A 24,744-nucleotide genomic window follows, 5' to 3' on the forward strand; every position below is an offset into this window, starting at 1 on the left:
GCTGGGCTTCATCTGCTCTATCTCCTGAGAGATCTGCTTCCTGACCTCCTTTGCCCCTCCCAGTTGCTTCCCAGAGCTTCCCGGCTGCCACTTTGCTGCAGAGGCTGAGTGCTCTGCTCAAGGCCAGCATCTGTTTGCTGCTGCTCTCTTTACTTGCCTTCCTTTCAGGATCTTGCAGCCCACTGGTTTGTGGGCCCCACAGCCAAAGGCCCTCTTGACTTCCCTGTCCCAAAGCCACATCTTCCCTGGTGGGGAAGAGCAGATCCCCCACCCTGGCTGGTCCCTCCAGTGCCTATAGCAAGAAGCTGTTCCTGATGCCCTCCCGAAATCCTGGATTGCTCCTGTCCTGCCCCCTTGCCAGCAGATGCCAGGGCAGTTTGTTGAGCTTGCTGGCAAAGCTACTCTGCCTTCCTGACTCTTGTATGTTTGCCCCGGTGTTTAGTTGAATCCAGGCTAAAGGACAGAGCAGACCAAGTCCACCGGGAAGCCGTGACCACCTCCGCGCTGTGTTCTCTGAGCGCCAGGGACTGTGCCAAGGTAAGGAGCTGCGCCCTTGCTGGGACTCCTGTCCGTGGCACCAGCAGGGCACTGGTGTGAGCCAAAGGACCCCGCAGCAGTGGGGCTGGAGTGCCCTCAGCTCCCTGGGGAGAGGGTTCCCACCATCCTTGAGCAGGGACAGCACAAGGGCTGCACTCCAGTGGTCCAGCAGCAGCTTCAGCCCCAGCAGGAGCTCCAGTGCTCCTGACCACCAGCAAGTCCCTGGTTCTTGGTGGGGCCAGCAGCCTGTGGCCATGAGCCCTCCTCCCCCAGCAGGAGGGCCCTCTCTGCTCATCTTCTGCCATGCAGGGACTGCAGGCACTGCTGCCAGCTTTGCTGTGGGCACTGCTGTCAGCAGTGGTGGGCACGTCCGACCAGGGCCCCTCGAGCTGCTCAGCCAAGCAGCACCGTCAGGGCACTCAGCGTGACGTGTCTTCTTTCCTTGCTACCATAGGCCTTTGGAAAATACCTGCATCCCCACGAGAGGACAGACGTCATCCTCGTGGCCATCGAGGCCATGGGAGATGCCAGCATCCTCGACCAGCAGGTGCCCAGCAGCCTGCTGGAGGTGGCCTTGGAGGACCCGGGCATCTGGCTGACGGATGTAAGTGGCCTGTGGCTGCATTGTTGTGCCCTTCAGCCCTCTCGGGCCTTGTTCCTCCCTGCATCCCTCCCTCCCAAGTACACGTGACTCGGGCCCCCCAGGCCACTTCAAGGCCGCAGAGAGGAATGGGAAGGGCAACTGAGGACCTGGCTGCACTCTGGGGGCAGTGCCATCCTCACCTGTATCCCCTGCAGGCGCCCAAGATAGTCAGCTGCATCCTTGAGAGCCTGCCATACTGCAGCACACAGGCAGCGTGGGAGAAAGCGGAGTCACTGCTTCGCCTGATGACCAACCTGTACCCCACCACAGTGGTCATCCTCCTGTGTAAGGCGGCTCTTCAAGGAGACAGGTACTGGCCCTGACGGCCTTGAGGGTGGGTTTGTTCCCTGTGGGGAAAGGGACCCCGAGACTCTCTGGCTGCCAGAGCCAAGGAATGCTGCAGGACAGCCTGCAGAGTCAGGCCCTCCATCCCCCCCCGCTTTCCAGCCCTGCTGGCTGGGCTGGCTTCACAGCAGCCAAAGCTGGCCCAGCCAGCCCAGAGCCAGCCCGGTGCTCCAGCCCCACGGGGAACACGCCCTCAGCCCCGTCCTGCCCGCGCGGGCAGGGCCCCCGGGGATGCGCAGCCAGGGCTCCAAGGGGCAGGTTCTGGGGGGCTGCTCCAGGCCACAGCCCTGGGGCTGAGGCAGCCCTGCTGACAGCGCTCTGCCTTCCAGCACTGCGCCGGAGCTGTGGGAGCTGATGTCCTCCATGCCGGAGACGCTGGCCAAGATCTTGGAGGACTTTGCCAACCTGCTGCGCAGACAGTGCTTCCGCTGCTCCGCAGAAGGCCCCCGCACCCAGCCCATGGCTGTGAGTGACCACTAAAGGCCCTGGTCCCCTCCCGCCAGCCCTGCAGGCTCTGCCGGCCCCTCACGGCTCTGTTTGCTCCTGCAGTCGTCCTCCAGGAAGGCTGAGTGGGAGGAGTTGGCTGAGGAGCCCGACTCTGTCGAGAGCCATCAGGGCTGTCCAAACGTGAGGACGGCCAGGCTGCTGCTGGAAGGGCTCGTCGGGCTGTCGCAGAGAGCCGAGATGGTGAGCAGGGCGGTGTCAGGGGCAGCCCTGTCGGCAAATGGGGGCTGGGGCTGTGTGGAAAGCAGTGGTTTGACCTGGCCTGGGACTCCCAATGTGGGGTGACTGCTCCAAATGCCCTCCCTGCCACAGTGGGGCCTGGGGTGGTTGCCTGAGGAGCTTTTCAGGCATGGCCCTCTTAACCCAGTGGACATTCTCTTCTCTCTACAGGCCAGAAACATTGAACTCTTCCTGCCGGGCATGATGAAGATCCTGCAAGTTGGCAGCGAAGACGCCAAGAGGAAGATCCTGCTGGCCTTGCAAAACGTTCTGAGTCAGCTGAAGAAGACCAGCTTGTGGGGAGGCTCCTGCCCCTCTTTGACTCGGTAAGGCTGAGGTGGAGCCTGAGCCCCTCAGATCGGTGCTGGGCAATGACAGCTGCCCTGCAGCCCAGCCCTGCGAGCAGCACTTGGAGCCAGCTCCACTCCCCTGGGCTCTCCTGGGATGGCTTCTGGGCCGTGCAGCCCAGTGCTCCTTCTTCTGGGATGTGAGGCCGGAGCCGCTGCCCTCCCCACAGCCATGATGACGGCCCTCTTCACTGTGGGCAGGGAGCTGCTGTTTGCAAAACTCCCTTTTCCTGCTTCCTGCCAGGAGTGCAGCGAGCTGCGAGAGCTGTCCATCCGCATGCTGACGGAGCTGCTGCAGTTGGTGGTGGGCAGGGATGAGAAGAGGATGAGGAAGGAGGTGTGGTGGGCACTGGTGCCTCTCCTCTTCCGCGTGAGCGACCAGGTCCCCAGCGTGGCCAAGGTACAGCACTGAAGGCTGAGCCCTGACACACAGAGGGCTGAGCTGATACCCCCCAGGGCTTCTGGGCATTGGGGCAGGGGCTGCTGGCAGCGGGCAGCGCTCCCCCAGCACAGCCCGGGGGAAGGTCCGTGTGGAGCCAGCACCAGCAGGGCCGGAGAAGCTGGCACAGCCCTGGGCAACACCTGCCCTGCCTGCTCCTGCAGGGCTCGGCAGCAGCCCGTGACCACCACGGCCTGAGCAGGGGCATCCCCACAGGCTGTGTTGGAGGCCAGACCTTTGAGCCTCCATGCCTGTCCCCCAGGGATGTCCCCAGAAGGCTCCCAGATATTTGGGCTAGGGCATGTCCCAGCTTCCTAAAGGCAGGATCCCCCAGGAACAGAGCCAAGATGTCTCCTTGCCCAGGCCCCCGGGCCATCTCTCAGCTCCTGCTGTCCTGCAGGCCTCCAGGGAAGCCCTTCTTGCTGCCGCCGAGCTGCTGAAGTGGAAGACGCTCAAGCACCTGCTGCAGAGAGAGCGGCTGTGGGAGCTTGGAGCGTGCTTGGTAAGGACAAGCTGAGGGGCCCGGGCTGGGGGAGGGCTGCCCCCATGCCATGTCTGGGCTGGGGGCTCTGCAGCTGGGCAGAGCCTGGAGCTGCATCCCTCTTGCTGCCCTCAAGAACAGAGCCCCAGGGGCTCTTCTGCTGGCCCCTGTCCCTTCCCTGGAGCCAGCAGGAGGGGAGGCCTCTGCGTCCCAGGGTTGCTGGCAGGAGGCACTGCTCCAGCCAACTGCCCCAGTGACAGCCCTATAGAGACATGCCTTGTTCTCTCTGCAGCTTCAGAACAGCAGGAGCAGGGCTGAAGACTTCATCCACCAGAGCCTGCCCTACCTGCAGGACCCTCAGGCCAACGTGCGCCTGGCGGCCGTCAGGTTCATCGGTGAGTGCCAGCCCCTGCGGTGCCTCTGGGGGCAGCCTGGCCCCTGTGCCACTGCTGCCCCAGCAACGAGGGGCAGTCCTGGGGCTGCCCCACCAGTGCCCGGCCAGTCCGGGCAGGACCTTGCCTCCCTCTGCCAGCCCTGCCCACACAGCGGGGCTTGGTGGCCGCCTTGCTCAGTCCCACTGCCCTGAGCTTCTGGGGACTCCTGGGCTCAGCCCTGCTGAGGGGGAGGAGGGGAGGACTGGGGGCCCTGCTGCTGGGAGCAGGCTGGGGAGCAGGGACTAATGGAGCTCTGTGCCCAGGACTCATCACACGGCGCCTGAGGGAGCAGACCACGGACAGTCAGGCTGACATCCTGAGCGGTGAGTGGGGAGCGTGGTCTGTCGGGAATCCAGAGGCTCTCTGCAGATGGGGGGTTTGATCTGGGCTCTGTTTCTTTCCGTCACAGCGCTTCAGCCCTTGGAGAAAGACTGGGACATCTCTGTCAGCTCCCTGGCAGCTCGGACAACCTCCATTCTGAGGAGTCCTTGCGTGCAGCAAAGACCAAGAGGCCTCCTGCGAGCACTGCGCTGCTGCTGGCCGTGAGCTCGGCAGAGGTGCAGCTTGCCTTGGCTAAAGGACTGGGGCTGAATAAAGCTGCAACAACGTGCCCAAAGCCCTGGTGTCCTTCAGCTGCGCGGTGCTGAGTGTGCCGAGCCGACCGTGTCCTTCCTGGGCTGTCCTGCAGGCAGTGGGAAGCTCCCCTCTCAGCATCCCTGCCCCCAGGTTTGTGGGACAAGCTGAGCCCTGGCTGGGGCTTTCCCCAGGAGAAGCTGCCTTGGCTAAAGGACAAGCTGCTGCCCGAGCCTTCTCGCCCCATTTCAGGGCCACTGCCAATGTCACCCTGCCCTCTGCCGCTGTGAAGTTATTCCCCCTTGTCCTGTCACTCCAAGCCCTCGTCCAAAATCCCTCTCCAGCTCCCTTGGAGCCTCTTTTAGGCACTGGAAGGGGCTGCAAGGTCACCCCAAACCCTTCTCTTCTCCAGCCTGGGCAGCCACAGTTATCCCTGTGTCCCCACACGGTGCCCCACTCTGGGACTCCTGTGTCCTCCCAGGCCCAGCACCCCAGGAGGTGGCACAGCAGCAAGCCCTGTGCTGTAGCCGTGTGTTGCTTTGGACCTGGCTTCCCGCCAAGTCCCTGAGACCCAGCGAAAAAGCTTACTTCCCAGAGAGAAAAAAAAACCCAAATAGCAGAGCTAGAGCAAAAATATAGATGTACATATATCACAGTTATATCCAGTAAGAATACTCATCATGGCTGGGCTTCGCAAACGAAGATTTGGGGAGGGCTCTACCCACGTTTGTTGCAAGTGCCTTGGTGGCTGAAAAGGCCAATATGAGATAGACATGTCCGGTTGCAAAAGGTACAGCAGAAAGACTCCTTAGGTGGGATATTCTGCAAGGTACGATTCTTTCTGCGTTGTCTTTTCTCCTCAAGGGTGATCCTGTTGCGTTCTCAAAAGCACCAGCAGCGTTATAGATGGTGTGTCTCCAGGCCTCCTGATTGGAGGTCAGAGTAGACCAGTTATTTTGATCAATATGGCTAAGGCTGAGATGTTGTTTCAGGGAGTCCTTGTATCTTCTCTTTGGGGCTCCTCTCTTGTGGCAGCCGGTGGCAAGTTCACCATAAAGCAAGATCTTAGGGAGGTGTGGTCCTTCATCCTGGAGACGTGCCCTGCCCAGCGCAGCTGTGTTCTCAGTAACATGGCCTCAATACTTGTGACTGCTGCTTGTTCTAGAACAGACGTATTGGTCACATAATCTGACCAGTGGATGTTTAGGATTGTATGGAGGCAGTGCTGATGGAAGCGTTCTAGGAGATGCAGGTGGTGGCGGTAGATGACCCATGATTCAGAACCATATAAGAGAGTAGACAGCACTATGGCTCTGTAAACACTGATCTTTGTACTTTTCTTCAGGTGTTTATTTTGCCAAACTCTTTTATGAAGCTTTCCAAAAGCTCTCTGCCTAACCTGTTGCCTATCTCTGTCAATCTTACCATCCGAGGAGATGAGGCTCCCTAGGTAATTAAACTGCTGAACTGATTTAAGCTCTGATTGGCCAATGGTGATATGGGGATGAAGGAAGACTTCCTGAGGTGCTGGTTGATAGAGAACTTCTGTCTTCTTTAAGCTGACTTCCAGCCCAAAGAGCTCAGCAGCGTCTGCAAAGCAGAGCTGCTTCTGTGTGGGTAGCAAGGGCGGCATCATCAGCATAAAGCAGCTCCTGGACAAGATGGTTTAAGGTCTTAGTGTGGGCCTTCAGCTGCCTTAGGTTGAAAAGGCTTCCATCATTACGATATCGAATGTAGATACCGTCCTGATCATCAAGGTCTGCTGTGGCCCTTTGGATCGTCCTGCTGAAAAAGACTGTATCCCAGTTCACAGAATCACAGAATTAATTAGGTTGGAAAAGACCTCTGAGATCATCAAGTCCAACCTATGACCCAACACCACGTCAACCAGACCATGGCATCAAGTGCCACATCCAGTTGTTTCTTAAACACCTCCAAGGACAGTGACTCAACCCCCTCCCTGGGCAGTCCATTCCCACGTCTAATCACGCTTTCAGTGAAGAAATTCTTCCTCATGTCCACCCGAAACCTCCCCTGGCGCAGCTTAAGACTGTGTCCTGTTGTCCTGTCACTTGTTGCCTGGGAGAAGAGGCCGATTCCCACAGGCTACAACCTCCTTTAGGGTGGTTGTAGAGAGTGACAAGGTCTCCCCTGAGCCTCCTTTTCTGCAGCTTAAACCCCCCCAGCTCCCTCAGCCGCTCCTCACAGGACATGCACTGTAGATCCTTCACCAGCTCTGTTGCCCTTCTCTGGACCTGCTGCAGCACCTCAATGTCCTTCCTAAACTGAGGGGTCCAGAACTGGACGCAGAACTTGACGTGTGGCCTCCCCAGTGCTGAGTCCAGGGGGACAGTCAGTGCTGTGAGAACGCTTTTGTTCCACGTTTTCACGGCGTTTGTGACAGATCAGATCAAGTGACCTTACGGGGATGGTTCTACCCCTGGCACAGGCAGTGCAAGCCCAGCACTTGTTACCCGGGATGTGCTGAGGGAGAAAAGCAGCTGAAGGAAAAGGCCTCGGCCTTCATCACCCTCACTTGGGGAGTCGGGGGTTGTGGGACCCCCCCAAAACACCCCCTGCCTCCCCCCATCCCCCCCTGCACCAAAACCCTCCTGAATTTTGGAGTCTTCCCCCCCCCTCACCCCCCCCCCTTCGTGTCGTGGTTGGTTCTGTGCCGTGGTGTCCGTGCAGTAAATTTGGGGTGTGTCCCCCCTCATGGTGTGTGAGACTCCCCCGAAACGGAGACACCCTCAAAATGGGAGGGGGAACCCCCCAAAATGGGAGAGGGGACCCAGAAATAGGGGGGGAAGAAAGGGGGGGGGGATAAAGTGAAAGGGAGGGACCCCAAAATGGGGTGGAAATTCCCCAAAAGCAGGGAGAGCTCCCAAAATGGGGGGTGGGGGGGCAATGTGAGGGGGGGAGACCCCAAAATATAGGGGGGACCCCAAAATGGGGGGGGACCCCAAAATGGGGTGAGGACCCCAAAATGTGGTGGTGGTAAGACCCCAAAAGGGGGGGAGGGAAGACCCCAAAATAGGGGGGAGACCCAAAGTGGGGGGGATTCCAAAACTGGGAGGAAAGCCCCAAAGATGGGGGTGGGAACCCAAAATGGGGAGAGACCCCAAAATGGGGGGAGGGGACCCCAAAATGGGGTGGAAAGCTCCCAAAATAGGGTGGAAAGCCCCCAAAATCTGGGGGGGACACTCAAAATGGCAGGAGATCCCAAAATGGAGGATCCTAAAATGGGGCTTGAGACCCCAAAATGGGCAGGAGAGACCCCAGACTGGAGGGTTGGGGGGAGAAATGGGGGACGGAGACCCCCCCCAAAAAAAGGGGAGGGGCCATAAACTGGGGCTGTCACTCCAAAAAGGTCTGGGGGGAGGAGCCCAAAAAAGGGAGACTCTCAAATGGAGGACCCCAAAATAAAAGCAGAGGGGCCAGAGCCTGGCCAAGAGGGGACACCAAAATAAGAGGAGGGACCCCCAAAATGGAGGGGGAGGGGGTGCCTTTCACCTTATAGAAATCCCTCGGCCCCACAGGGACTGTTTTGGGCCCTATAGGGACCCCTCAGCCCCATAGGGACAGTCCTGGGCCCTATAGGGACCCCTTGGCTCTATAGGGACAGTCCCGGGCTCTATGGGGACCTCTTGGCCCCATAGGGACCTATAGGGCTCCTGGGCCCTACAGGGATTCATTGGCCTTGCAGGGACAGTTCTGGGCCCCATAGGGACCCCTCAGCCCCATAGGGACAGTCCTGGGCCCTGCAGGGACCCCTCGGCTCCAGCCCCCCTTCCCAAAAAATGTTCTAGTGCTCCCCCTCCGGTAGTGCAGGCAGGGGGGCAGTGCAGGCAGGGGGGGCAGTGCAGGCAGGGAGTGTAGTACAGGCAGGGCTGGCAGTGCAGGCAGGGGGGAAAATGGTGGATAATACGGAAAAATGTCAGATAATGAGGGAAAATGGGGAATAATAGGGGAGAAATGTGGGATAATGGGGGAAACAGGGAACAGTGGGGGAAAATATGGGATAATGGAGGGAAAAGAAGGGATAATGGCTGAAAATGAGGGGAAATGGGTGTCTGAGAGGAAATAGGGGGATAATGGAGGGAAAGTGAGGGAAAATGGGAGAGTGGGGGGAAAATGGAGGATAATGGGGGGAAATGAGGGAAAATAGGAGATAATGTGGAAATGGGAATAATGGGGAATATAGGAGATAATGAGGAAAAATGGGGGGGGAATGGGGGAAATAAGGGAAAATAGGGGATAATGGGGAAAATGGGGACAAATGGGGGGAAAATGGGGGAAATGAGGGAAAATGGGGAAAATAGGGGATGAAGAAGGAAAATGGGGGATAATAGGGAAAAATGGGGGTCACTACAAAACCCCCCTTCCCATCAGACTCTGAGGCATCTCTGCTCTCACCTGCCTCCCCTTGCTAATTAATTAACCACTCGTTAATTACTCATGGCTAGGCTTCGCGAACGAAGATTTGGGAAGGCACTATCCACATTTGCTGCAGGCACGCTGGTGGCTAATGAGGCCAATACGTGACAGACATATCCGATTGCAAAAGGCGCAGCAGAAAGACTCCTTAGATGGTGTATTCTGCAAGACACGGTTCTTTCTGAGTTGCCTTTTTTCCTCGAGAGTGATCCTGCGTGTGTTCTCGAAGGAGACAGCTGCGTTATAGATGGCGTGTCTCCAGGCCTCCCAATTTGAGGCCAGAGTAGACCAGTTATGGTGATCAATATGGCCAAGGCTGAGATGTTGTTTCAGGGAGTCCTTGAATCTTTTCTTCGGGGCTCCTCTCATGCGGCAGCCAGTGGCAAGTTCACCATAGAGCAGGATCTTAGGGAGGCGGTGGTCCTTCATCCTTGAGACGTGCCCTGCCCATCGCAGCTGCGTTCTCAGTAACATGGCCTCAATACTAGTGACAGCTGCTTGCTCTAGTACAGACGTATTGGTCACATAATCTGACCAGCGGATGTTAAGGATTGTACGGAGGCAGCGTTGATGGAAGCGTTCTAGGAGACGCAGGTGGTGGCGGTAGATGACCCATGATTCGGAACCATATAGGAGAGTAGACAGCACTATGGCTTTGTAAACACCGATCTTGGTGCTTTTCTTCAAGTGTTTATTATGCCATACTCTTTTGTGGAGTTTTCCAAAGGTACTATAATGGTGTGAAACAAGGCTGCGTTCTTGCTCCTACCCTATTCACCGTCTTCTTTAGCATGATGCTCCAAAGGGCCACAGCAGACCTCGATGATCAGGACGGCATCTACATTCGATACCGTACTGATGGAAGTCTATTCAATCTAAGGTGACTGAAGGCCCACACCAAGACCTTAAACCATCTTGTCCGGGAGCTGCTTTATGCTGATGACGCCGCCCTTGTTGCCCACACAGAAGCAGCCCTGCAGCGTTTAACATCCTGCTTTGCAAATGCTGCTGAGCTCTTTGGGCTGGAAGTCAGCTTAAAGAAGACAGAGGTCCTCCATCAACCTGCACCTCAGGAAGTCTTCCATCATCCCCACATCACTCGTTAATTACTAACGAGTAACTAACCCCCCAAAACCCACAGAACCCGTCCGGCAGCACACAGCTTTATTCTGGGGGGGTCAGCATGGCCTTGTGTCACCAGAGCAGAGCATTGGGGGGGCCAAGCAGAGCCAGGGGGTCCCAAACCCCTTCCTGGGGGGTCCCACCCCCCTTTTTCGGGGCGTCCCTCAGGGCTTTTCCAGCTGGGAGTCGCCGGGGAGGGTCCTCACGTCCTGGTAGGTGGGTTGGATCCCCCGGGAAATGTCCTCGTACATCGAACACTCATCCAGGTTCAGCCCCTGAAAGCGGGGAAAGGGGGGGATTCGGGTCGGTTTGGGGGGGTTTAGGGGGTGATAGACCCCCCCCAACACGATTTTGGGGCACAGGGACCCCCCAGAATGTCACCTCGTAGAGGTTTTCCTCCTCGCATGTGGTTTTTTCGGGGTGCAGCAGCTGCTCGTTGGCCCAGCGCTTCTGGGGGGGGGGGAAAGGGGGCATGGGGGGGGTGGAGTGGCCAGGGGGGCTTTGGGGGCACCAGAGGGGATTTAGGGGTGGCCAGGGGGGGTTTAGGGGTGGCCAGGGGGGAAAAAGGGGGGCACAGGGAATTTTTGGGGTGGCCAGGGGGTTTTTGGGGGGCACCAGGGGAGATTTAAGGGTGGCGGGGGGGGGGGGTGGAGGTACAGGGGGGTTTTGGGGTGGCTGGGGCGGGTTTCTGCGGGCACCAGGGGGGATTTAGGGGTGGTCGGGGGAGGTTGGGTGTCTCTGGGGAGGACTGGGGAGATTTGGGGATGGCAGAAGGAGATTGGGGGAAACTGGGGGGGATTTGGGGGGAACTGGGGGGTACGAGGGGGTTGAAGGAGTTTTGGGGCATCCGGGAGGGAATTGGGGGTACCGGGGGGGGGGGTTGGGAGTGTCGGGGGGGATTGGGGTTACCCAGGGGGAGATTTAGGGGGACCTGGGGGGCAATTGGTGTCCCCAGGGTCTCAATTGGTGTCCCCAGTGTCCCATTTACGGGTCCCAATGTCCCACCTGGTGTCCCCAGTGTCCCAGTTGGTGTCCCCAATGTCCCAGTTGGTGCCTTAATGTCCCAATTAGTGTCCCCAGCATCCCAGTTGGTGTCCCCAATGTCACAATTAGATGTCCCCAGTGTCCCAATTGGTGTCCCCAGTGTCCCATTTAGGGGTCCCAAAGTTCCAGTTGGTGTCCCCAGTGTCCCAGCTGGGGGTCCCAGTGTCCAACTGGGGGTCCCAGTGACAGAACTGGGGGTCCCAGTGTCCCAACTGGTGTCCCCAGTGTCCCAGTTGGGTGTCCCAGTGTCCCAGTTGTCCCAGTGTCCCAGTTGAGTGTCCCAGTGTCCCAGTTGGGTGTCCCCCTGTCCCAGTTGGTGGTCTGTTCCAGAGAATATGGGATAATTCTGGCTTTGCAGAAACCAGTCTAGAAAAGCTCTGGATGACAAGGAATATGCACCATTGGAACTGTGGTACCAAAAGTAGATCTCACTGATAAATCAGAATTCCCCAGAGGACATCCAGGATCTGTTATCACAAGACACAAATGAAATTTAGTTGAGAGAGATTCTACAAGTTTGTGAGACACTCCTACCATGGAGAGCCTGACCTGGGGAAAGCTGTAACTCCATATCTGCAGTAAGTGAACAAATAGAAAACCAAACCAATAATGCAATTGGCACTTTGCAGCAAGAAATCACCAGCCTTTCAAAGGCAGTCAAACAGAACTGAATGGCTCTGGATCTGCTTTTGGCTCCCAAAGGTGGTGTGTGCACAGTCATCAGCACCAGTTGCTTGCTGGGTATATGTGGGTCAGACTTTTGGAATTCAAACCGATTTGGAGAAAGTTAGAAAAAGCACGGGAATCTTTCATGACATACAAGAAAATCAAGGGGAAGATGTATTTAAGTAAATAACTTCTTGGATCCCAAATTTAAGTGCAACCCCAAGAACCCAATTGGCACAGTTATCGTAGTTTTGATATTAATTGCTGGAGTATGGATTTTATTCCAAATTTGCAAAATGGGATATAACAGAATGCGCAGATCCATCAAAAACTATCTTATCTAAAATTGAAAAAGGTCTCCAAAGGATGGTTGGCTACTCTGTACAATGGAATTTTAATAAACTTCACTTTGTGTTAAGGGTGTTGATTAGTATAGTTAAGGTACTAAAAAACTTAAATAAGATATGTTTAAGTTAGTCTTAAGAAGATTATATTACATGTTTTAAAATATTAAGTAGTCTGATAAAATAGGACAAGTTTAACTGAATAAGTTGTTTTAAATAATTCAATAGTAATTTTTGCTTCTTAATGTCTTATGTCTTGCTGAATATTCAGTGATTCAAGTGGAAGAAATCTTAACAGAAATAACTAGCATCACTTCCAAAGGGGGGGATTGTTGGAAATTATATAACTTTCCTAATAACTTTTCTACTAATTGCTTTAATGAAAACTTCTAATTATTGTTTTAATTAATCAAAAGCAGTGTGTTTTTCCACTGTAGCCAGCATTCTGGTATGATGGGAACACACTTTGGGAAAATTGCTGAAACTTTAAGCTTTGCTGAACCAACCTTGGTATGCTCAAATGAACAAGGCCTGGGAGAGAGAGATGTGTTGCTGAGAACTGGACACCTGGAATGCAGAATTTATAGACTACAAGGACATTTTACAGAAACTAGAGATAAAGAAGAAACTAGCAAAGACAGTTCAGCAGTTGTACTGAAACTCCCTATCTGAGAAAAAGATAATAAAAAGACTGAAAATGTGGACTAATTAGCATGAGAAGTGAAAAATCAAACACCAGAAGAAGATAGAATACTAATAAGATAACTATGTAACTTGTAGCCAATGAACACCGATTCCCTTTTTTGCTAAAATGTATAAACAGTTGAATGATTTGATAGGTGATGTACATGCGAGGTGGAGCAACCCCCCACGTACCTCAGTGCAGAATAAGGTAATGTTGACTTTCCAACCTAAAAAATTGGTTGGAGAGTTTATTTCCCTGTGTTCAGTGACAGGAGGACTCAAGACCATGATCCACATGTAAGTTCTGGAGGCTGTGGGCCCTGGTTTAAGTGGCATGGAGACAGAAGACAGTACAGGAGGAGCCTGGCAGTGCTTGAAGAGAGGATTTAGAGATGGTGGAGCATTTCTTCCTAGTGAAAAACAGAATGAGAAAGAAATAATGTCTCAAAAGGCAGCTGGGGGGGCCCAGAGTGGACATGAGGAAATTGGAATTCCAATCCATGGGCAGTGTTGTGGAGAACACATCACCCAGGAGTCTGGATGAGCCCAAGGCTTTGTGTGTGCAGGAAGAGCCAGGGAGGACGCAGAGATGTCAGTGCAGGAAGGTGCCAGCCGGGTGGGGCAGCCGGGGGGATGACGACAGCCTGCAGGGAAAGGGGCAGGGCATGGACACCGTAGGACAGCCTGGGCTGGAGAGGAGACAGGGAGGGGGAGAAGCTGAAAGGCCCTGACACAGCCACCTTCTGCAGGCCTTTGGCCAGGGCTGCTGTCTGTGCCCCTGAGGCCAGGAGGAGGGGAGTGGCCCTTGCAGCCCTGGGGCCTCCTGGCCTCCTTGTCCCTGCTCAGCAGCCTGGCAGGTGCCACCCCATGGTCCTGCCCTTGGCATTGCACATCCCACATCCCAGTGCCCCAGGAAGAGCCCTGAGGAATGAGGCAGGGACAGGATGTCCCTTCCCAGGGGCTGGGGGTCAGAGCTTGGCCCCTTGGATTAAGAAAACAAGTCAAGGTTTCTTCAGCATCAGAGCCACCTTTCCCTTGCTTGTCCATCCTTGGCATCACTGTCTGCAGTTTTCTGCTCTAACTGAAACTTGGAGACACTGCTCCCAGTTGTGTCCCTCAATGAGACTCGTTAGCACTACAAGAAACTTTAGTGTTTCAGTCTCACTTTGACTTCCTGAAAAGTTGTTTGAACTTCCTCTCAGGGACTGAGTCTCATGTAAACAACATCAAAGTCCCCTGAGGGTCATGAAATGCCTGGGGCTGTTGCTGTGCTGCTGAGCTGGGCTGGGCTCCTGGCACACAGGGAGCTCCTGGCAAGCAAGAAGAGCTTCAAAGAGACAGCTCTGCTGGTGAACAGCTCCTCTGCACAGCCCAGCAGGGCTGAGGGCACTACCTGCAGCACCCAGGGCACAGGAGAGAAGGCAGAGAGATGAGAGGCAGCCTGGGCTGGGAGGTGACTGAGCTCTCACCAGACAAGAAACCTTCCCAGGATTTGAAGGAAGAATTCTCTGGCTGTAGGAAAGTTATACTTGCCTTCCTGAGGCATCTCCTAAAGCTGGCACATCCCACAGCTTCTAGGATCTTTTAGCAGGACTCTCCCAGTTGCTGCAGTGCAGGGGAAGTGGTCATATGGCAGAGCAGGGCAGGAGCTGCAGGCAGCAAGGGCAGAGAGGAGAAGGGAGCAGGAGGTTGAAGGGATCCTGGGGTGGGAGGACAGGGCACAGCTGCTCAGGGCAGGAACCTTGCCAGCCCTTTGCCAGGGTCAGGCTGTGGCTGCAGAGCAGTGCAGGTGAGTTTCTGCAAGTGCCTCTGCCAGCTGCCAAATGGCAGCAGTGGCAGGAGGTGTCAGGATGGCTCTGCTGGATTTGCTGGGGTGCAGCAGGAGAAGCTGCTGCAGAGCAGGACTTGCTGCTGCCCCCTCAGAGGCCCAGGGCCAGAAGGTTCCCTGTGGCAGGGCTGGCTGTGGGGTGGGAAGGTGGGGGTGCAGCCAGGGGTGCCCAGGGCTGTGGTACAGAGCAGGGTCCTGTCCCCAGGGCTCTGTGTGCTGGGGCAGGGACTCTGCTGCCTGCCAGGCTCAGCTCTCAGCCCGGCCAAGGAGCTGCCACAGCCCTGCAGGGAGAAGGGCTGTGGGTGGAAGGAGTGACCCCTCATGTCAGGGCAGGGCTGGGCAGGGCCCTTCAGCTGCAGGCTTAGGGCTCCTCACAGCTTCAGCTCCACCTCCTGCCATTTCCAGGGGCCCTTCTCAGGAAGCACATCCCCCCAGAACACCTCCCCCTTCCCAGCCACCGCAGGCTGTCTGGGATCTGCTCTGCAGCCCCTGCGCAGGCAGAGCTGCCCCTGGCACTGGGCTGGGGATGGCTCTGGTAGCACTGGCAGGGAGCTGAGCTGGGCACAGGCAGGGGCTGCTGGCAGGAACAGCTCCTCACCCAGAGACAGGCAGGCAGGGAGAGGCAGCTGCTGCCACAAGGGCTGGCCAGGGGGATGGGGGCCCCTCCCTGTTGTCCCTGTGGCACAGACCCCTTCCCTGAGCAGCTCCTGCCTGGGCTCCTTTCCCAGCCGAAGCAGAGCCTGTGCCCTCAGGCCCACGGGGGCTGGGCTGTGCATTGCCCTGCAGCAGCCAGAGCCCAGGCAAGGACAAGGCCCTGATTTCCAGCTGTCTCTCTGTGTCCCTCCTCCCTTGGCAGCACCATTGTGCCACTTCACTGCCATCCCCTGCTGCCTGGGCTCTCCTTGTTCTCACCAGTGGGTTTTCTGAGCCACTGTGGGGTTTGGGGGGGCAGATTCCTGTCCAGACACAAACCCTTTGGGTGCTGCTGTGGGGATGTGTCTGTGGGAGTAAAGTTCCCAAGTGCCCTCCAGGCACCTTCAAGGTCTTCAGCTGTTTGCCTGGGTGTCCTGCAGGGCTGCAGGTGCCCTCCAGAAGGGCAGAGCTCTGCCATAGGATCTCTGTGCTGCACAGGATCCCCATGGAGAAAACTCCTCAGTGCTAAATCCATGGAAATGCTCTGGGAGGGGAGAGATGAAAAGGTGAGCAGTGTGTCAATCTGTTCTTTGGACATGGATTCCTGGATATCTGTGCAGTTTCTCTGTAGGGGAACAGTTGAGTGTGATGCTCCTCCAGCTCCAAGCTGCCAGCACAGGGCAGCTGAGCCCAGGACTGATGGGCAGAGCATCTCTTTTCTCTGCACTAAGGGACTGTCCCTGTGTCCCTCAGAACCCACAAGACTTGTCCTGCAGTGCAGTAGAAATGTCAGGGATTTCAAACCTCCACAACCACTCCTAAATGTGGCAGGTGCAAGTGGGTAAACAAATACAAAGAATTCCCTCAGCTCAGTCCTTCATTTGGGCAAATTGCAAACAGCAAACTGAGAAGCTCTTTGATGTATCACGAGTACATTTGATTGGAGATCACCCTGCATTCCAAGTTTTCTCTCCCAGCACAGTAAGGAGTCCTTGGGAGCCCATCACAGAGTTCCTGGTTCCAATGGTCCCCTCAGCCAGCAAAAGCCAGAGCTCAGGGGAGGGAGCTGCAGGGAGGTTTGAGTGAAGAGAGAGAGCCTGAGAGTGGGGTGGCTGAGATGCGTAATGTTTGGCTGCAGAAGCCTGGTCTAACTCAGCAGTGACTTTTTCTCCTCAACAGATCAAAATACTCTCAGGAAGGAGAAATGTCCAACAGCAGCTCCTTCACCCAGTTCCTCCTCCTGGCATTTGCAGACAGGCGGGAGCTGCAGCTCCTGCACTTCTGGCTCTTCCTGGCCATCTCCCTGGCTGCCCTCCTGGCCAACGGCCTCATCCTCAGCGCCGTAGCCTGTGACCACCACCTGCACACCCCCATGGGCTTCTTCCTGCTCAGCCTCTCCCTCACAGACCTGGGCTGCATCTGCACCACTGTCCCCAAAGCCATGCACAATTCCCTCCAGAACACCACAACCATCTCCTACATGGGATGTGCTGCACAGGTCTTTCTTCACTTCTTCCTTGCAACAGAGTTTTCCCTCCTCACCATCATGTGCTACGACCGCTACGTTGCCATCTGCAAACCCCTGCACTACGGGACCCTCCTGGGCAGCAGAGCCTGTGCCCACATGGCAGCAGCTGCCTGGGCCACTGTCTTTCTCTATTCTCTGCTGCACACAGCCAATACATTTTGCCTGCCCCTGTGCCAGGGCAATGCCCTAGGCCAGTTCTTCTGTGAAATCCCACACATCCTCAAGCTCTCCTGCTCACACTCAGGCTACCTCAGGGAAATTGGGCTCATTGTGGTTAGTGCCTGTTTAGCATTTGGTTGTTTCATTTTCATTGTTTTCTCCTATGTGCAGATCTTCAGGGCTGTGCTGAGGATCCCCTCTCAGCAGGGACAGCACAAAGCCTTTTCCACGTGCCTCCCTCACCTGGCCGTGGTCTCTATTGTTATCAGCACTGCAACATTTTCCTACCAGAAGCCCCCCTCCATCTCCTCCCCATCCCTGGATCTGGCCCTATCAGTTCTGTACTCGGTGGTGTCTCCAACACTGAACCCCTTCATCTACAGCCTGAGGAATCAGGAGCTCAAGGATGCCCTGAGGAAAATGATGACGATGCTTTTCAGCAGCAATAAAGTGCCTGTTTTCTGGTGCGTAGCATTCAGAATGGGACTCACTAATGACCCAGCCTTCCTGCTCAGGTTTTTCTTAGAGGTCATTGGGTTCTTCTTGCAATAATTTTCTATGGAATTAAATATTATTATGCACCTGCCTTCTAATTTAGTGTCTACCCATTGAATTTGACCCAGAGATGTATAAAGGATGAATTGCACTGGCTGAGTATTTAAACAAAATAAAGGACCCTGCAGTGCCTTCTTTGTCCAAGACCCTTCTTCTCAGATGTTCCTAAAGGACAGCACACTGCAAGACAGGGTGTATTTGCAAACAGGAAGGGGACAATAATCCCAGCACAGCAGCACTGCCAGGGAGCAGCAGGGCTTGGTCTTTGCAGAGCTGCTCTCTTGCCACTTGCACACTGTCCTCCTGAGCCCCTTTCTCGCTGTAAGGCCTGAGTGCTCTCTGAGCACAGTCCTGGGGGCTGGAAGCCCTTGGAGCACAGGCAGGGACAGGCCCTGGGAACTTGTGAAGCAGAGCTGGGCTCCCTTCCAGCATCTCCAGGATGCTGTGAGATCTTCTAAGGGCACTGCATGGACTGGGTCACTTCTTCTGTCACCTTGCTCCAGGGCTGGAACTCTCCTGCAGTGTCCCCATGACACTCCTGCTCTCTGCTTTCCAGGTTCCCATTTCAGATCCACTCTTCCCCTCCTCTTCCCAGGGACATCCTGGGAGTGCTTCAGAGCTGCCATCCTGGGGCAGCTCCTGCCCAGCGTGGGCAGGCACAAGGTCTCTCCCCCTGCTCCTCTCCCCTCCCCAGTGCCACTGTTTTCTGCAGCCTCCTCCTCCTTGCCCAGCACAGCCCTCCTGGCACAGTTGGACACTTGTTCTACCCCCTCCTCAGGCACCTGCCCAACCCCCTCAGCTCCAGCCTGATGGCCAGAAACCTTCAGGACAGGGAGGTACCGGGGAAAATGCTCAAATCCAATTGGAGGGGTTGGCCTCGAGGAAGAAATCCCTTCTCATTCTCCAGAACCACCAGGACAAGTTGTGTTGTGTCCTGGGCACTCCTCTGGAAGTGTGGGCTATGGAAAAGGTTTTGGTGTCAGGGCTATTGAGAAGGCTGGGCAGTGTCACTGGGAGACCTCTCCCAAACCCTTGGAAAGGCCAGAGCCATCCCAGAGCTTCCTGGGGCCTTGGCAAAGGCAGACATGGAAGCAGTCTGCAAACAGGGCAGCAAGGAGGGTTGGTAGAGTTCCAGACTGCTCAGGTTCAGCAGGGAAGGGCATAGGGCAAGTCCTCCTGCAGACATTGCCAGGCATGGGAAGGACAAAGCAGGGATTGCAGAACCCCTGTGGGAGGGAATAGAGGATTTTGTGTGTCCAGACTTTATTAAGGCCCCTGACATGGTCTGCTGTGGTCTCCTTATGGTCAGATTGGTGAGAGTTGGACTGAAGAAGTGGAAGATGTGGTGAGTGGGAAGTTGGCTGAATGAAGAGGGTCAAATAAAATCCATGGTACAAAGTCCTCTTGGCAGCAACTTCCTGATGAAATCCCTCAGTGACCAGCCCTTGAACACCACTGTAGAACGTCTTCATTATCTCTCTGTACATTCGGACAAAATGTATTTTCAAGTCCTTTGTGGATGATGCCAAATTTCAGGAAGTCCTTGAGTAACCCCTGGTTTAAAGACACATATGAGGGTGGGAACTCCAATGAAATGAACTCACTCCCTTTTTATTCCCTACCAATACAGGGAGACAAAATACAAGGAGGTATAAGTGAAAAACTAAGAGTTTACTGACAAGAAATATAGCAGCAAAAACAGCAATACCAACAGAACTATTCAAAGCAACAGCAGAGAGAGAAATTGCCTCCTCTCTACCAATCTGCCCAACTCCCTTTTGTTGAGAGATGAAACAGGGATCAACATATTTCCCTTCTCCCTTTTCCCCCTGAATGAACAAAGAATAGAAAACGAAACCACATGAAAGAGGGGGCAAAGCAAAGTCTGGGAAACATTCTGGTCTGAGATCAGTTGTGCTGCCCAAGAACACGCTGACTCCAGAGGTGTCCAAGCGGGGCTGAGCCGGCGACTCCGGTCCGTGCGGCGGCGGGGGGGAGGCAGCGGCTCTGCTTGATTCCATGGGGTTCTGGGGAGGCACAGTGGCCCCTTGGTTCCAGGAGGTTCTGAGATGTCTCAGGGTTTCTTTTGTTTCAAAGACACCCCACATGTCACAATGGTCCCTTGGTTCCATGAGATTCCACAGTGTCCCTGCATTCCTTTAGTTCCATGAGGCCCTGCAGTGTCATGGTGCCACTTGATTCCGTGACGTTACAAAGAATCAGAATGGCCCCTTGATTTAAGGCCAACTGCACATGGGGCTGCCTTAGGGGGAGTGTGGGCACCCAGACAAGGGAGTTGTCACCCCCCTGGACTCAGCCCTGGGGTCACCACATCTGGACTGGTCTGTGTGTCTGTGAGGTTCCCCATTCTGGAGGAATGAGGAAGAACTGGAGAGGGTCTAGAGGAGATCTGCCAGGATGGAGCTTTTCTCCATATTGGAAATAGAATGAAATCTCCACAAAGAGTGGCATTGAAAGTTCAGACTGAAGGTGAGGAAAAAGAAATGTCACTCAATAGGGACCCTTGTGGTGCAAGAGGTCACCCACAGGAGTCAGGATCAGCCCATGGCTTTGTGTTTCAGGGAACAGCCAGAGCTGGTGCAGAGACATCAGGGAGGGTCTAGAAATGCTGCTGGGAGGGGGGTGGGAAAGCAGGAGGGGGGTGTGCAGCCTGCAAGGCCAGAGCAGCAGCAGGGCCAGGCCAGGACAGCCTGCAGGAGAGATGGCCAAGGGCTCTGGCAGGGCTGCAAGGCCCAAAGGCACCCAGGCCTTTGTCCCCTTGCCTCTGGCAGCTGCCTCTGCCACTCAGGCCACCACAACCAACTTGCCTGCAGGTTCTGCACTTGGGTTCTGCCTTACCCCTCCCTCAGGAGCCTGGCAGGGGTTGCCCAGTTTTGGGCCTTTGTTGTTCCTCCCCCTCCCATCCCAGTGCCCCCCAAAGAGCCCTGAGCCAGCTGGGAGGGACAGGATCTGCTGGGCCAGGGCCTGGGGCTCAGGCCTTGGCCTTTGTGCTGCACAAAACCAAGGCAGGCTTTGCTCAGCAGTGCAGGGGCCTGCCCAGAGCCTTTGTCTGCCTGCACTCCTGGCCTCCAAGGAGCTGCTCCAAGGAGTCCCTGGGGAGGCTTTGGCAGTGCCTGCCCTCAGTGGGGCCCAGCAATGCTTCAAGGGGCTTGCAGTTTGGCTTCTGACTTCTTGAGTAGCTTCTTCAATCTTCTCTCAGTACCTCAGGATCATGGGCTGGGCTGCAAACACACCGTGGGGCTCATTAAAATGCAGAAATCCCTCAGGATCTCTTTGTCTTCCTTTAATTGTCTTCAAGGCAATTTCAAAACAAGTCTTCAAAATTTGTACTTTTTTTTTTTTAATTAAAGGATGGATATTTTTTAGTTCAGAGGAGCAGTGTTAGAGGTGTTCTCCAAGTGATCTTGATGCTGAGTGTCTCCTCAGGAGATCCACACTGCCCCTGGATGATCAACCTTGCTCCTCACCTCCCAACCTCACCAGTTCTGACATGGCCTATCCTGGACTGACAGCTGATGCAGCTCCAAACACACTGTGGGACTCATTAAAACACTGAAAAACAAATTATTTCCCTTCCTTTAATTGTCTTCAAGTCTTCAAGACTTCTACAGCTAATTAGAGTTGTTTTGTAGTTTAGCTAAGGAGGAAGATTTTAAAGTGGAAGTCATGAGAAATATATCTTTTTTTTTATGAAAGAGAATGATTTATACAGAGCCTTGGGATGCAAGAGTGTTAGGGCACAAAGGATTTTTATCCAAAGATAAGGGGGCAAAAGACATTAGTAGCACTTAATAATTGACCAATTGAGCAGTTTTCAAGTGATTCAATAGCATTTGTCACAATTTTAACAGTGACTGAATTATACATTCACAATAACAATATTCACACCACAGTCAATTCACACCCACACCCAGGCAGAGATGTGTGGACACATCAAGAGCTGGGTGTGCAAAGGTCCCTCTCTCAAATTCTCCTGTTGTCAGGGAAACACTCCCACAAATCCCTTTGTGTTTCCCAACAGACAAGGGTCACAGCTGGAGGAGTGTTTGTGGAGGGGGATCAGAATTGTCCTGGGCATCAGGGATGGACTTTGGAGTGTTGCAAACTGGAGGGTTCCCAAGCTGGGAGAGGCTGCCAGAGGTGTCCCACTGAGAGGGAGGTGCTGGGGAGCTGCCAGGGCCTCCCTCAGCCCCGCTGGCTGTGGGCTCACAAGGGGACTGGCTTTAGTGATCTGCTGAATTTCCATCCTGGTGTCAGGAATGACTGGAGTTTCCAAACTATTTGGGAATTGTATCCAAACTGTTTCATTTGGGTTACGACTCAGGTAGGGAATGTTCCAAGGTTTTCAGAGGATGACTGATTATCCTGTGTTCCCCAGCTCTTACACCCATCCCAGTCAGCTGGATGGTTTATTTACAATGTGTCCCGAGGGGCGGCACCTCCGATGCCATAGGAACCCCTCCCCCTGGATTAGGAAACATTTGGAATTCAGGAGCTGTTCCAGTGGAGCATGAAAATGAACAGCAATTTTCCTAAAGCACAGAGCCAAGCAAAACAAAGGCAGGCCCCATCAGTGGCAGAGCAAAGGTCCCCCCATCGCTCTGTGCCTGTGGCCGCTGAGGCGGCAGCGCAGGCCCGAGGCGGTGCCGGGTCCCGGTGCAGCCGGGGCAGAGCGGCGGCTGCGCGAGCGGCAACCCCGGCGGTGAGTGCGGCAGCCCCGTGGCAGCGGTGGCTCCGGGCACAGAGGCCGGCGGCAGCCGCTGTGGCGGCGGAGCAGCGACTCCGAGGCGCTGCAGGAGCGCCGGCTCCGCTCGCAGGCGCCTTCAGTGTTGGGAAGCCGGTCCCGGGCGGCTGCAGGGTAACCTCATAGAACCAAGGGGCCATTTCTGGCAGGATGCTCTGCTCGGATAATACCTAAACAATGGTCAGAGAATGCAAACAATGCAAGCTCTCTCTGTAGTGAGTTACTGCTGGTGTCATAATGCTGGTTTTAATGTTGAATTATGCTAAACTCAAAATGCTTCATGAAACTTCAAACACACATCCAGCTTTTCGAAGCAGGATTTGACAGATAAGCTGCTCCCTGGCCTGCAAATATGTCTGGCAGTCAAACCCTTGATAACTGTAAAAGCCCAGTCCAACTTTCCCGTGGCAGATTCTTCCACAGACTTCCTTGAAGTGTGTGGAGCTTCTGCCATGAAGCAGGGACAGCTCTTCATGGTCACTGCTCAGCGGTTAAGTGAAAGAGAGAGAACTACCCCCTGTCGTTGTGGGGTGAGTTACCTCAATCTCTGCTTCAGGATTGTTTCTTTTTGCTGGCTTTGATCCAATTACTTTAATAGAATGACTTTGATAGACTGCACTGTCCTATCTTACACTATACTGCTAGGAGGTTTTTGGCTTTTATAATTTGAAGTAAATAACTCTCTTTAAGGTCTTTAGTCCGTTCAATTGTGTGATAAGTTTTCTGTTCATTTGTCATAAAAAACAATTCATTTTATAGAAATATTTCTGATTTGCCATCATTAAAACCTGCAGGACAAAGTGATTGAATCACACCTCTATAATTCCTTCAATCGAAACCAAAATCTGAGCCTGAGATTGGATCCAGCCACCCCCAGGTTCCTCTCTGAGAAGGAATTTGGAAAGCAAGGGGGTCCTTTCTGCACCTTGCAGCTCAACGAGACGGCTTCTGCCATCAACTTTATCTAAGCCTTCCACCCCCCCAGCCCCAAGCCGTGACACATGGGCATGTCTTGTGCATGCAGTGCAAACATGGACTCCTGAGCTGGTCATTTGCTGTCCCTCCTTGGAGGGAAGAACAAGCCCAATGGCCTGGGGTGAGAGGCCAGTGCTGGCAGCGGCACTGGCTGTGCCAGGGCACTGCTGGGTGCCCCCACCCTGAGCACTCCACCCTTGTGCTGGTCACTGCTGTTTTCCTCTGCAGGGCCTTGTGTTGGGCACATCCTGGAGAGCCAAGTGGAAAGCAGATGGAAGCTTTGAGGCCCTGGCCTGAGGAGATGCCCCTGCAGGATGGCAGTGCTGCTGCAGAGGTCAGCTCTGGGCCAGCAGTGCCCGTGGCTGTCCCTGCCTGCAGTCCCTGGACAGTCCTGCAGCAGGACTGGCACCGACTGCCAGAGCACTGAGGCCTCCAACAACACAGGGCTCTGCAGGACAGTGTGGAAGGGAAGGAAGAGGAGGCTATGGAGGAGAAGGGCTGCTGCTCCCTGGCACTGCTGCTCTGCTGGGACTCTTTTCTGGCCCAGCTCTGCACAGAGGCTCTGAGCCTGCAGCTGCAGAGAAGTCAGAGAGGAAAGATGTCAGGCAAACAAGCCGATGCAGAGTTCTTTATTTGGTTTAAGCACACAGTGAGTACAATTGCCAATTTGTACAGCCTGTGGGCCAGGTTAGAAAGGTAAACACTGAATAGAAAATGGTGTTTATATATATAAAGATATATATATATATATATATACTTATAGATATATTTATATATATAAAGATTTTTTGATGTGAACAAATTCTCACAAAATAACACTCCTATCAGGAGCAAAAAATAGAGAAGATATGGTGGGCCTTTAATGACGTCCATAACAGGATTGGCCTTTAATGAGGTACATAACATGCAGAAAGAGTTTACTGCTTCTGAAAAACACCCAGTTATCAGTTTCCTTAGGGCATCCTTGATCTCCTGATTCCTCAGGCTGTAGATGAGGGGGTTCAGTGCTGGAGGCACCACTGAGTACAGAACTGACAGGGCCAGATCCAGAGATGGGGAGGAGATGGAGGGGGGTTTCAGGTAGACAAAAAATGAGGTGCTGATAAACAGAGAGACCATGGCCAGGTGAGGGAGGCACGTGGAAAAGGCTTTGTGCTGTCCCTGCTGAGAGGGGATCCTCAGCACAGCCCTGAAGATCTCCACATAGGAGAAAACAGTGAAAACAAAACAACCAAACATTAAACAGGCAATAACCCCAATGAGACCAAGTTCCCTGAGGTAGTCTGAGTGTGAGCAGGAGAGCTTGAGGATGTGTGGGATTTCACAGAAGAACTGGCCCAGGGCATTGCCCTGGCACAGGGGCAGGGAGCGCCTGGCCAAGGGGCAGAGCCTGACCTGAGCCTTCCCTCTGTTTCCTGGCACTGTTTGCAGCTGGAAAAGGACAGGAGCCGAGTGGGTCAGTACGTGCGCCAGGCTCTGCCG

At 54.6% G+C, this 24,744-nt stretch overlaps 2 protein-coding genes, 1 long non-coding RNA gene and 1 pseudogene across 3 annotated transcripts; 2 read left to right on the top strand and 2 right to left on the bottom strand.

Moving 5' to 3' along the window:
- Window positions 1–24,744, bottom strand: part of LOC116781380 — a 332,906-nt pseudogene that overhangs the window by 276,870 nt on the left and 31,292 nt on the right.
- Window positions 2,860–4,565, top strand: LOC116781395 (maestro heat-like repeat family member 5). The gene is made up of 5 exons (XM_032677070.1): window positions 2,860–2,995; window positions 3,435–3,536; window positions 3,808–3,910; window positions 4,213–4,272; window positions 4,359–4,565. Exons 1-5 carry the CDS (start codon window positions 2,873–2,875, stop codon window positions 4,493–4,495), a joined length of 525 nt encoding a protein of 174 aa, XP_032532961.1. The 5' UTR covers window positions 2,860–2,872; the 3' UTR covers window positions 4,496–4,565.
- Window positions 10,110–11,389, bottom strand: LOC116781398 (B-cell antigen receptor complex-associated protein alpha chain-like). The gene is made up of 3 exons (XM_032677073.1): window positions 11,087–11,389; window positions 10,463–10,531; window positions 10,110–10,356 (listed from the first exon to the last, which is right to left on the bottom strand). Exons 1-3 carry the CDS (start codon window positions 11,231–11,233, stop codon window positions 10,246–10,248), a joined length of 327 nt encoding a protein of 108 aa, XP_032532964.1. The 5' UTR covers window positions 11,234–11,389; the 3' UTR covers window positions 10,110–10,245.
- On the top strand, window positions 10,945–11,441 carry LOC116781405. The gene is made up of 3 exons (XR_004354860.1): window positions 10,945–11,047; window positions 11,195–11,362; window positions 11,402–11,441. It is a non-coding gene; the product is annotated as an uncharacterized LOC116781405 (long non-coding RNA).

The sequence above is a fragment of the Chiroxiphia lanceolata genome (assembly GCF_009829145.1).
Source record: "Chiroxiphia lanceolata isolate bChiLan1 chromosome W unlocalized genomic scaffold, bChiLan1.pri scaffold_44_arrow_ctg1, whole genome shotgun sequence".
Lineage (NCBI taxonomy): Eukaryota > Metazoa > Chordata > Aves > Passeriformes > Pipridae > Chiroxiphia > Chiroxiphia lanceolata.